Here is a 14,686-nt window from a genome sequence, read left to right on the forward strand (position 1 = left end):
GTAATCAATATCACTTGAAAATGTACAAAGGGTACGAAACAACGTGAATATATTAAGAACACTCCACTGTGTTTTACTATGCCTTTTGGTAATAGTATTTCTGTGCTCAACTCTACGCATAAATCTGCATTTCGCAAAGTAGAGAGTATCAACAAGATCATAAATACAGAAGTTGCTGTATTTTTAATCAAATACATATATACTACATATATATACATATATATACATATATACCTACATATATATACATATATACCTACATATATATATACATATATACCTACATATATATATACATATATACCTACATATATATATATATATATATACAAATATACAGTGGCCGCGAAAAGTTTGGGCGCAAAATTACAGGCGCCCCAACTTTCCCCTAAACTCAAAACATGCAAAAAATACAACTTTCCACCCAAACGTTTCACTATTTTTCAATGCTGGCGTTTGTACCCGTATTTAGCCGAGACAAAACACACTATTTGGCAACTCTGTTTAGGCGCACTCGATGTCACATGGAGTCAGTTTCTAAACCTCACTCACGGAGAGTAGTCTTTTTTTTTGCGGTGGTCTCTGTTTTTGTGCCTTTATATCTCCGTAATGGGAAGTGGTAAAGAGCTGGAAAGAGACACAGTTGTTACAATCATAACCCTCTATAAGGAGAGTTATAAGTGTAAAGATATTGCTACTCGTGTGGGAATTGGAGTGCGTCAAGTGCAAAAGTGGACCAAGAAATTTCGAGACGAAGGAAGTGACATAATTCTTACTCCAAAGCATCTCTCTGGTCGGCCAAGGAATATATCAAATCGTACTTCAAAGGTTCTAACTACCTCCTAATTATTAGGAGGCAGTTACAACAGTAGAAGTACGATTTGATATCTTCCTTGGCCAACCAGAGCGATGCTTTGGAGTACGAATGATGTCACTTCCTTCGTCTCGAAATTTCTTGGTCCACTTTTGCACTTGACGCACTCCAATTCCCACACGAGTAGCAATATCTTTACACTTATAACCCTCCTTATAGAGGGTTATGATTGTAACAACTGTGTCTCTTTCCAGCTCTTTACCACTTCCCATTACGGAGATATCAAGGCACAAAAACAGAGACCACCGCAAAAAAAAAGACTACTCTCCGTGAGAGATGTTTAGAAACTGACTCCATGTGACATCGAGTGCGCCTAAACAGAGTTGCCAAATAGTGTGTATTGTCTCGGCTAAATACGGGTACAAATGCTAGCATTGAAAAATAGCGAAAAGTTTGGGTGGAAAGTTGTATTTTTCGCATGTTTTGAGTTTAGGGGAAAGTTGGGGTGCCTATAATTTTGCGCCCAAACTTTTCGCGGCCACTGTATATGTATATACACATATATACATATATACATACATACATATATACACACATATACATTGACTAGATAAACACCATATGAGGACGGAGCCTTTATTTGTACGACGTTTCGCTTATTACAGCTTTTTCAAGTACAAGTTGAGATACAAATGCTTGAAAAAGCTGTGATAAGCGAAACGTCGTACAAATAAAGGCTCCGTCCTCATATGGTGTTTATCTAGTCAATCTTGTCGGCAGACTGCCACTTTTAAGCATACATATACATATACATATACATATACATATACATATACATATACATATACACATACATATACATATATACCTACATATATACACATACATACATATATATATTACATATATACATTCATATATTACATATATATATATATATATATATATATATCATACATATATATACGTATACATATATATATATATATACATATACATATATATATATACAGAAATATATATATACATATACAAAAATATATATATATTACAAAAATATATATATATTACAAAAATATATATATATATATAATATATACATATACAGAAATATATATACATACATATACGGAAATATATATATATATACATGTAAATATATATATATATATATCACAAATATATATATATACACAAATGTATATACATAAATATATATATATATACACACAAATATATATTATATATTATATATATATATATATATATATATCTTTTTTCAACCACATTAACTTTTTACTTTTAATTACATGTCATCACAAACAAGACTGACAATGCACTCGTCGGAGACATATATGGAAACTGATACGAAGCGAGGCCAAGGGTCCGAGCCCTTGGCTTCGCTTCGTATCAGTTTCCAGAAACATGGCCAGCATCTCACAGGTGATGTCCTTCGGCAGAACACTGTCATCATTCAGAGATAGTCCGACAAGAACCACCTTGCCTACCTTGAAGCTTTATATATTGCGGATAGTAGGCCGTCTCTGAATTCCCACCAAGATGCCCCTACTATACTGCCTAGTATTAAGCCTTTCAGGAGAAGCAAGCCCCGAGGCAGGACAGAAAACATCACACTACACCCCCAGGGTAGCTAGGCTCGAGAGAACAGACAAGCCAGCCAATGAGCATACATGGGAAACTGTCCCGCCCTCTCAAGGATGGTGTGTGTATACAATTTATGCTTAAAAATTCATTTTCAGAACTAGTTGGTAACAATATTCTGATATATCATCTTAACCTAACAATTAACATAGTAGTTTTAATTACAAGTCCAATTTTAATCAAATTTTGAGTACTTTCAATTTTTCTGATAATTTCATAATCAAGTTTTAATTTTCTGACAACTATCCTTCCTGCATAAAATTTATTTCAGTATGCAGATCTTCTGGCAGTTTTAACTCATTTATGGCAAATACGCTAAACAGCAGACTTCATTACCTTTTGATACAATACTTGTAATGTGATCACTGAAAACAAGATAACCTTTTGTGATGTGACATTTTTATTTCATTTAGATTTGAGGTTGAACCCTCGCATTGAACATAGGTTTAGCTTACCAATGATTTTTATGTATGAAACAATATGAAATCATGATGAAAAGAGTCACAGCATGTCTAGCCACCTGGTGAATGATGCAAAAACCAGTGTTGCCATGAAGTTTTACCAAACTCAAAGAAGTTGACTGTATCTATTATTATTTTCTTAGGCAAGCCCAGTCTTTGCATGCCAAAGAAAAGTCATTAGCGTGCCACATATGGCACTTGTACCAACGGTTACCCATCTCTGACCTAGGCCATCCTTCCTTCTACCCTGTGAGGACAAGTGTTCGTAACTACATCCTTGATAGTGTTGGTGCACTAATAGTCGTCAGTCATTGGTGGTTTGCAGAAATTACCCTATTGGCATGACATCAAGACACCAAGAGTTTCGTGCACAATGCAAGTGGCCACACTGGCTATATTCTGGGTGCAAATACCACCCGCCCCTACCACTGAGAGGCAGAACAAAGCAGGGGACGATCAGTGGACCTCCCCTAGCCACTTCTGTAAACTGTTGGACCCGTCTAATTTCAGCTGCCTACTACATCTACCAGACTACCAGTTTCAAATCATTCTTGCTCAGGAAACAGTTTGCGATTGGGCTCATGGCGATTATCCTCCACCACAACAAACAAAATTATAGCGGCTCCTTGCATCTGACAGGTAATTCAGTTGTTCTTACATCCCTTCACTATTGTTTCTCATTATCGAGACCCTCATTTCTAAAAGAAATTAACTTTCCACCCAATCTTCACCCATTCCAATTTTCTGTCCACACAAGGTCAGTATTCTAGCACCTGTCCTCACATACTTTCTACCTCGAGACATTGAAACCAACCCAGACTATATATGTCCTGTGTGTACAAAGTTCATATGCATCCAGTGCTATGCATGGGCCTACTTCACTCAGCAATACAAACCAATACACAAAATTGCTGCAATTATCGCATGTAACCACCACCCCAGAAACAAAAAAATAAAGTAACAAGAAATAAATAACCCCAACACAAAAGCATACTTTACCCAAACTACAAATTCATGCCAACAGTACCAAAAACACCGGTCGTCTCAATTCCTGTGATGAAATACACAAAGCACTCTTACCAAATACAAAACTAACATCTCAATCCACACTATCCACTCAATGAATACAACACAAAGTTGGACCAACAATATTATGCAACAGTGTACTTCCTTCAATAAAAAACTAAATCACTACTGGCCTCACAAGATCATCACAATCTAAACACTGACAAAGAAAACTTACACCACAAACATCTATGAAGTGTAGTGGGTGTTGTGTTTGTGGAGGCTCCAGCTAGTGTTTGTGTCCCTCATGTCAAGGTGATCCTCGACTTTGAGGACTTTCATTTAATGGTGTAAATGGTCTATAGGTGTTGTATTTGAGTAGCCTGTAAATGTCTTAACCTCTTCACTCCGGGGCACATCGCATGTCTGGCAGCATTAGCTGCCCGACATGCGATGTTGCGTCATAATAATCGCATTATAAAAAATAATGTCAGTGCTCAATCGTTCGTTCTCTTTCACCCGTGTATTTTGATAACCATAGAAAATTGATGAAGCCAGTTTAGAAAGAATGGAGATTACGTAGGTACAACTACAATAAACATAATCAAGATGCCGACATCGGCATCATCGAGTACCCCACTTGCTCCTCATGCCACCTACGTAGGCGTCACCGTATGGAAGTGGTTAAGGCCTTTGTTTTGTATGGTTGTTGTATGGTCTGTAGGGTGCTGTGGTGTGTGTTATAGAGATTAGGGACTAAACTACAATAGACCCACACATGACAAACATCAAAACAATACCCAAATACCTGTATCACACAAATACTCTTCCTCCACAACCACCACACACCAGAAGCATATCCATAATCACCCACTGTTCCATCAACAAACTGAAAGGCAATACAACACTGCAAGCCACAGCCCTGATATCCATCCCTCTGAACCCTTTCTCCCCCAAAAAGACAGTCCACTCAGCCAGACTACAGTATGGCCACCATCCAGCACATCTAATCTACCAGAAGAGGCTGGATGTAACACTTCACTACATACTATACAACACATTATGGGAGACTGTATTGTACACAATCACACAAGCCAACAATATACACTATAAAGAATTTGAGGGAAAAACCCATTCCAGCCATGGTGTTCATCAAAGATGGGACTGTTCAGTCTAGGGAACAAAACACCTACATAGCACACTCCACATTAGTCCCCTGGGGCACCCCACAACTTACTAACACACACATATATACATTTTCAACAGAACAGACATCCTGCATCCATAAAACTACACAAATCAGGCAAGACAAACAACAATGGCTAATAAAATAACATTAATAATAGAAAAAGAAAAATTAGATAATCAACCTACATAAACATGGCAAAAAATCAACACCTCTATTCATGAACCATTCCAGTAAGTCAAATTCTCGTGCACAGCATTGGCTGCCACATGAACAATGCATCATACTACTTGCATTATGAAATACAATGCCATTGCTGTATTACTTATTCTCTTTTACTCTGAGTAATAATAAACAGAAAATGTGATCAAACCAGTTCACAGAAACCTGGGGTAACCCACGTACAACTACAAAAAAATATATGTAATCAAGTTGCCGACACTGGCATCTCTTGTACCCACATGGGTAAACATCACAAATCAGATTCTTGGAGATCTAAACATACCCTACCCTATCATCCTGCACAAACCACTAGACAACTTAACCACTTCCATAGGGTGCCACCTACGTAGGCGGCATGAGGAGCAAGTGGGTACTCGCTGATGCCGAAGTCGCCATCTTGATTATATTTATTGTAGTCGTACCTACGTAATTTTCATTCTCTCTAAACTGGCTTCATCAGTTTTCTATGGTTATCAAAATACACGGGTGAAAGAGAACGGACAATTGAGCACTGACTTTATTTTTTATAATGCGATTATTATGACGCAACATCGCACGTCGGGCAGCTAATGCTGCCAGACGTGTGATGTGCCCCGGAGGGAAGAGGTTAAGCAAAACCACATCCCCAGTCATTATAAGGAACACCATCAATGTATCCACTCACACAGAAATCAATATCCTGATTAGGAAGGTGCAACACTTTGGTTAGTCGACCAATGAGCTGTTGTGTAGTTCACCAATTCAAAGCCCATTTGGCTTTCCAAGTTCCTAGGTATCACAATTACCTACACGTTACTAATGCAACACCACTTCCTTTATGACTCTGACCAAAGAAAGGCAGTGATGCTCACCTATGGAGTGTCACTTACCTATGGACAAGTGGTGGGAAATAAGAAGGAACTTATTTTATTGATCCCCAACTCTAAAGACTTGTCAGTCAGTACATTAAGGTCTTAAATTAGTGGCATGTCTATCATAACTATCCTTGAATGTGGCAATCGTCGCCATGGTAACTACACTCTCAGGGAGTGCATATATTGGTTCCAACTGGGAAGAAAAAAAATTTCCAGTACACCAACTAGTCACTACGAAACTGACCAGATCATAAAACTGCAAAACATAATGAAGCAGACTGGATGGACTACAAACAAAACAGAGAAAGCCATACAAAACTTGAACTTTCCATTTCATAGATAATGCTGCAAGAACAAGACAACACATTGGGTAGTTCAGCACATCTGACAAAACCCAAACTTTGCAAACAGGAAGTATCCTTCATAACATACTCAAAGAAAGGAAAATCCAACAAGAAAAAGAAAGAAGAAAAAAAAGGTACAATATCCTAGTCATGAAAATGTACTACACCCCCAGAGAACAAAAAGATTATTCAAGAATAAAACCCTATTTAATTCTCTCATTACCTCTATGACACTCTTTGGTGCATTTTTGTATAAGGATACAAGTGCTGGTTATTGGTAATGTTACTAAAACAAAACTGTATTAACAATGAATGGTTCTGAAAACTAATCATGTGCCCAAGATATATGCTCTATGTAGTAAACACAATGCCTATCCTGCACTGCCAAGCACCATCTATATACAGTAGACTTCTTCCACCCTTAAATCAGTCCTCTCTTCATACTCATCCCCAGATACCGTACCCATTTCTCACGACACTTTTCATTCCCCTAAACATTAACACTGCAAAAATTTGTGTGTGAATTATATTGTAAACAATACACATTTTATTAGTATCACCACTTGTATGGTCTCTGGAGTGTTTTCACCACAGCTCAAATTTGGAAACTAGCCATATGTAGCAATGCCTATAATGGCCTAACAACATAACCACTCTTTCTTTTTACCAATAAAATAAAAGCTGGTTTCAACAGACTTTTTATACCAAAAACAATTGCCTTTCCACTAGGCCAGCAAACAAATTTTCATGGCCATTTGGAGAAAGTGGTGATGATACAGTTTAACATCACAAACTCCCGCTATAACAAGGATGGTGCCCCTTACAGAGAACTTTTTGTAGAAAAAATAAGAGGAAATAAACGAGAGAAAAAAATAAGATTATTGTGCACTCGTTTATTTTTTGCATATTCATCCAAAACCCAATTTCAAAGCAGACTGTATGCCCTAATAATAGGTAGCCTAGTATACCAATGACTAATCATTGGATGCAAAATTTCAATGATGTAGCCCACAAGCACTGCTGTTGCTAGCAAAGAGGAAAGACACCCTGGTGGCATGTGAAATGAATCAAAGAGGGAAACGTGTTAATGGTGTCATACAGGAAGTGAATGGATACTGAAGGGGTAGACTGCTTGACAATGCACTCATGACTTGCTGTCACAGTTACATTTGGGAGACCAACCTGGGCACCTGGGCTAACCATATCGAGTCAGTGCCACAAATGCAGCCTAATCTCCACTTTTTTCAAAAGCTCGACACTGCAGAACTGGGGTGGTTTACCTGCAGGGGCTGGCACTGCTTAGTGTGATCCCTGGGACAACAGCTTGAACCCCTACACTACTCCTGCTACCTGACCATGAATACTGCAAACAGAAATAGCACATGATGCTAACTGACATGAAGATGTGTAGCCAGGACAAACGACTGGCATTTGCATGATAAACCTACCATATCAACCATTGGCATATGATGACACCAACGCCATGTCATGAAGCGTGAGTGGGTATACAAGGATGCCACTATGTCTCTATTACATTGATTTGGTAGTTGTAAACGAGTGACCCCTGTATTCTGTGAATAGGCATCATCAAGTTTTCTGTGGTTATCAATATTCAGGGTGAAAGAACAAGTATTACAGCTACAAATTTATATTTTACGAAGTGTATACTGTGATGCTGAATCATCGTACATCAGGTGCACAAGTATTAGACTTGTATTGAAGATGTTAACCGAAGAGCCAGATTCAGAGGCTTCACCATTGACTGGTAGAAACTACTGGAAACACTTTGAAGCTCTACTACTTCCACAGATGAGGAACTCAGGAAGGTACCTAATCATACATACCAGGCAAATTCCAGATACAAGGAAGATCCTCCTACAATGAAGGTCCTAAATCCAAATGCCAAAGCCTGCTTAGGGCTGGCAACTTCTGACAGACTGAACCAAAGCTATTCAACAATCTTTTTAGTGCCTAGAGCAGGGGTCAGCAACCTCTGGAAGAGAGTGCCACTGAGAGTGCCACTTTCTTTGATGTAAAAGTTAATATCAATTTATCTGCAGTTTTACTAGTGGGGATGTCAGTAGATGTAAATCACGGATGATTTAGTCTTAGTTTGATCTTGTTATCACACTTTGTTTATCTAAAGTAATGACATACTCCAATGCTGTGACAAGACTTCCAAAACCAGCAGCTGGTGTGCCAGGCCAGGCCAGGCCAGGGGGGGTCAACCCTGGCACATTCCATGTATGGCACACCTGCCAGAGGTTGCCGACACCTGGCCTAGAATGTCAGTTTGCAGAACAGAAGTCTCTAGGAAACACAAACATCCTGCAAAAACTAAAAATACGTCCTCTGCCTTCATTCTAGACCTGGCAGCACAACACGCCATCCCCATACATTTCAACCAAAACTGGGGATACACTAACAGTTCCTGTAGCTGGTCAATTATTTGATGTCAACATGACATCACAAGGTAAATTGCATGTTCATGAAGAGAGAACATTTTCATTACCAATGTGTAAACCCCTGGAATAACCTTGATGTAGCCAAGTTGAAACCACAAATTTAAAACTAGGTATGACCAACAATAGGAAAAAGGACCCCTCATGCCATGCCATGTCTTTCCCTTATAGTATACACAGTGAATACTTGACATGGCACCAATGCCAAGATAGAAGACTACATACACCAGGATTATATCTTTGACATCATATGCTAAGTGAAACAGCTCATTGAACCTCTCAATATATACTCCATAGAAAAACTACTATCCAATAAAGGAAGACCTACACCAGCACAACTTTCTCCAGCACTAAAGCAATTTGAACCCATTAAACTCCGATGACAAGATTCTTGTCATTTGGTCAAAACAAAAAATCATAAAACACCAAAATGTTTGATCAAACACCAGAAAAATATGACGTCAGTCCTCGCTTCATGCGAGGACTGACGTCATATTTTTCTGGTGCTGTTTGATCGAAAATTTTGGTGTTATGATTTTTTGTTTTATTTGACCAAATGACAAGAATTATGTCATCGGAGTTTAATGGGTTAATACAAAACAGGCCAAGCCCCAGACACTGACCAACTTGCAACCAGGCATGAGCCATGAAACACTCTCTGCTTAGCCATACACATACAATACTTCTTCCTCAATTGAATTACAGTCCAATCTGGTGGCTGATGCCAGTTACCCGGGAGCTGTGGTTCTCCTCCATGAAAGACAGAGGGCAACAGAATAACTGATTGGCATAAAACCTGCATAGAGGTGCAAGACCACAACTAATACCGTAACTTTTTACAAAATCTTCCTTCAGTTGACGTTTTAGATAATACTGACCATTATTTTACAGGTTATACGCACTTCACTATTTTGAACGAGACAGGGAGGGAGAGTTGTCTTTCTTACATTAGGGAAGAATCAGCCATTTTTAGCAATGGAGGAGAGTTAATTTGTGAAAAAGACCTCAGATTCCTGTGCCACTTAAATCGGCTTTCTTTAAATTACGATACAAATTTGACAAGAATAATAGCCCAAATGTTAGCAAGTTATATGGCAATAGTACTCAATTACATGTGGTATTCCTAAACTGGCAGTTCCATTAGTGGTTTTGTAATTAGTTGCATGAACTGCACTCAGAAAATTGAAATTAAAAATCTCATGTTTAGACTTATAGCATGCGTTTAGCTTTCATTGATCCACAAGAAATTTACATTTCCACCTTAAGATGCACTACCTCATTGTCTTGTCTGGCATACTAGCTTAACGCATAAGGAATACACCATATTTCATCCCTCAATCACCCTTTTAATTTCCAATCCACATTCCACTCCAAATATCTAATGTAACTTACCCAAAGTAAAAGTCAACAGAACCTAACGTGCCAAATTATAGGGTTAAATCCAAAACAATGTAAATTAAAAACTACTGGTTATCACTATGTTCATACAAAAGAAAATACAATAATTTAAAATAAATATCAGTACAAACTGAGGCTGTCAACCAATTGAAGTCTATTGTGCTGTCTCCATGTCAGCTCTTAAAAAAAAATGCATATAAAATTTCTGTACACAAAAGTTTTTTACATACCACACAAAACTGAAAACATGTAAATAAAGTTATCAACAACAGGAAAGGACAATATACAAAATTGTGCAAACTCTGATGCATGTCCATGAAATATAAAACTATGTTCAACAACCAACCATGAAGAACTTAAGCAAGAATTGACTTAATAAATTTCCATGTCATGTTAAACAAGGTTCTTCTGCTTCACCTCAGTTCATGCTAAGCAGATGCACTTTCTGCTATCCAGTCGAGTTAACACATTTCACAGTATTCCACGATTGCACAACTTTGTTTTTTACATTCCCGTTTTTAAAAACCCATATATTACGTTGGGATTATAACCTTCAGGTCAGAAGGACAAATTATTTTCACTGGCTTAAGATTTTCGCCACTCGCCCAACATGTCAGCCCAACGGAGCTGGCGGGTAACTTCACCGTTAGATCGGTTTTCATGTTTTTTCACTTCGCTCCTGACAACAGCACTTCACTTCCCAGGTCATAACATATTAATCTCCATAATTATTTTTTTCTCAAAAACTTGTATTGTTATCTGCTTCATCACTGCAGCCCTTTGCAAGAAAATCAATACTCATACAGTTCTTGACCGTGCTAACCTCACCCACCCACACGGATGGTGCAGAAAAGGGCCACCAAAACATTCCACTTGAATTCTACTTTTGGCACACATTTCAATATAAAACGCCTCCTTTCCATATCTACCTGCTGTACAGACTGTTGCACTATAGTGTCCGGCGACTGTGATTCGCGTAATAATGCTAAAATTTGTCCTAGTGCATCCGGATCTGGATTCCACCCCATGTTTTCCGCCGGTGAGGGCAATATGTCCACCAAGCACTGTCTACTACGTTCGCTCTCTCTCTCTCTCCTCGATGACGAAGGTTTTCAAAAAATTATTAAGTATTTCATTCTAATTGGTTAATGTTGTATTCATTATCAATAACATGACTATAATAAAAATTACTTTTATTAAATTTAAGTAACGTATGATAAAAATCAATGAAATGTGGTGGATCACGACCTCTTTCGATTCTCATTTGACTACTGACGTAGATTGTAAACAGTTGTGTGATTGGTAGCTTTGAACGTTATTTTGGTGAAACTAGCCAATGGGTAGAGATCTTCCAATCACGTCTTAAGGCGGTTCTTTCATATGCCTTAGAATAAAGTAAACAAACAGGTGTATGCTTGAAACATTATTTATTTTCGTAATACAAATAAACGATACTAATAAATTTCTATTAGTTCACATGAGGGCATTCTAGTCAATAAAGTACACCAATATAATGAATAGTAACTTCATGTTCAGCAGTTGCATATAGGCCTAACTCCCCACGTGTCGTATCCAGTGAGAGGTGGGGTACAGTACAAGTGCGTCCTTCATCCTTTGATAGTGACTTTTTTTTTTTGTAATCTTTCAACCACAAAGTTAGTGTACAATAATCTGTATGGTATTCATGGTCAATTCACAAATTATCTTTTTTCGCCGCGGTAGCTCTAATTTAAATCTAGTAATTGGTCGGTATGATTTCATAGAAGTATCAATCGATGCCTTTGTACAAGAAAGGCAGCAAAACAGATTCCGGTAACTATAGACCTGTCTCAATGCTCGGTATTATATCGAAGGTCCTGAAAAGAGTTGTTTATAACCAGGTTTATGAATACATTCATAATAATAACTTGTTCTATGATTTACAATCCGGCTTCTGAAAATCATATTCTACTGATACATGTTTGATAAATTTGACTGATTATATCAAAGGTGAAATTGATAGAGGTAATTTAATTACCTCTATCAATTAATTAATATTATAATAATTAATTAATAAATTAATTAATAAATAAATAGATTAATTAATTAATAATGAGTAATTACTAATTACTGTGGAATGGTTATGCTAGATCTCCAGAAAGCTTTTGATACTGTAAATCATAATATTCTATTATTCAAATTACAAGCGTTAGGTTTCAAAACAGATGTTATTAATAGGATGAGGTCTTATCTAACAGGTCGAGAACAGATTGTGAATGTAAATGGTACAACATCAAAATCAGCTAAAATAACTTGTGGTGTCCCACAGGGTAGCATCTTAGGTCCGCTGTTATTTCTTTTGTATGTGAATGACATGAAAGCTGCTGACTTTAACTGCTGTTGTATGCCGATGATTCAGCCCTAATAGTTTCTGGTAAAGATGTAAATAGGATTGAGACGTTCCTTAGTGAAGAGTTCATGAATGTCAGCAAGTGGTTGATAGATAACAAATTGTCTCTACATCTAGGTAAAACAGAATCTATTCTCTTTGGCTCTAAACAAAACCTCAATAATGCCCCCAACTTAATTATCTAATGTAATGATACTAGTATTCAACCTAAATCTGTTGTAAAATACCTCGGAACAGAAATTGATCAAAATGTGTCGGGAGAAGTTATGGCACAAAAAAAATAATTTAAAAAGTCAGCTCCAGAACATTTTTTTTGGCAAGAATTCAAAAATACCTAGATGTAGAGAAAATGAAGCTACTATCTTCAGCCCTGGTACAGTGTCATATTGATTATGCTTGTTCTTCTTGGTATAGCAGTCTAACTAAAAAATAAAAAATGAATCTTCAAATATGTCAAAACAAACTAATCAGGACTGTTTTGAAACTCCATCCTCGTACTCATCTAGATTATACTAATTTTAAACTGTTAAATTGGTTACCTGTTGAAAAACGTGTTCAGTTAAAGCTAGAGATATAATTTTGGTCATTCTCCGCCGTACTGATTCTAGTGAACTGATATCTATTCTATAGAACGGAGACCAATACTGTACCGCATAGTCAAGGATGAGTCTACTTCTGCACTTTTATTCGCAACTGTCCTTGCAATGGAGGAGGAAGAGAGAGAGAAAAGGTAGATATGGAGGAGGAAGAAAAGATGTTCTATTCCTAAAGTTAATGCACTGTTTCCTAGATTTAAGGTCAGGACTAGAACTCCCAAGTCTTTCTTGCACTCAGTTTTCTCTAAAAACATGTTATCTATAGAATACCTACTTTCTAGGTTGTGTAAATCTACGTTTAACACAATGCACTTTATGATATTGAAGTCCAGTCACCAATTCACCGACCATGTGAACAATTTGTTAAGATCATCCTGCAGTATCACGGCGTCGTCTTCTGACCTGATTAGGCGTCCTTGTAGTGACGTGATGCATCCTACGACCCGTCACACACTAATCAAAGAAATCTTCGGAGCTAGCCTTTCCAAGTTCCTGTAGTTGGCAAGCGTAGTTCGCAAGGGTGTCCCTGCCAGCCAGCGGTCAGCCAATCAGGAACTTGGAAAGCTCCTCACGTTCCCGCCAGCCTCCTTTAAAAGGTCGGCGTTTCGCCGAGATGGGCAGAACAGTACAAGTTCCTAGCCCAGTTCTCCTAAGCCACGACAACAAATAAGCCCCAAATCGCTCGCAATTCGACAGTACCGACCAGACCGACCAGCGCACAAACTACATCTCCTCGTCCAGTCTTCTAGCTGTCCCATCGAGCCTCGCCGTCATCATCTGCTACCGCCTCGCTGACGTTAGGCTCCACGTCCAGCTACAACCATAAGCTGTGGCCTTAGTCCGAGCTTCACCTATATTCCTCATGTGACACTTCTAGTGTCGCACCTTGTGGCTAATTACCAAAAGAAAGAGATTAGATATTTTGTGTTGATTTTCATTTGTCCTGCCGTTGTTCCGAACTAAAACTACTACATCCTCAAACCTACTAACATCACTACTTACCCCATATTCCAAGTCATTTATATACGAGTACATACAGAAAAATAAGGGACACAAAACCGTGCCTGGGGTACTCCACCAGTAAGACACCCCTATTTGGAATTTACACAGTAGAGTGGGTAAGAATGAAATGGGTAGGAGTGGATTAATGGCTTTTGACTTTGACTTGTAAAGAAAAAAAGTAAATTTATGTGTGTATAATATACCTAAATATCATATACTGTATATATATATATACATACATATGCAGACAGATAATTAAAAACAACACGTGATCCACAAATTTTGCTGGTA

The 14,686-nt window shown here is 37.9% G+C and overlaps 1 protein-coding gene across 1 annotated transcript in view; it reads right to left on the minus strand.

Moving 5' to 3' along the window:
• Tnpo (transportin 1) overlaps positions 1-11,501 on the minus strand; it is a gene marked incomplete in the record, with an annotated part of 53,428 nt that extends 41,927 nt beyond the window's left edge. The window contains 1 exon segment of the mRNA XM_076184614.1: positions 11,338-11,501. Within this exon segment, the coding sequence (XP_076040729.1) occupies positions 11,338-11,436 (99 nt within the window).
• Between the last annotated feature and the right edge of the window lie 3,185 nt (positions 11,502-14,686).

This window comes from Oratosquilla oratoria, chromosome 4, assembly GCF_046742065.1.
Source record: "Oratosquilla oratoria isolate Oo_2021 chromosome 4, ASM4674206v1, whole genome shotgun sequence".
Lineage (NCBI taxonomy): Eukaryota > Metazoa > Arthropoda > Malacostraca > Stomatopoda > Squillidae > Oratosquilla > Oratosquilla oratoria.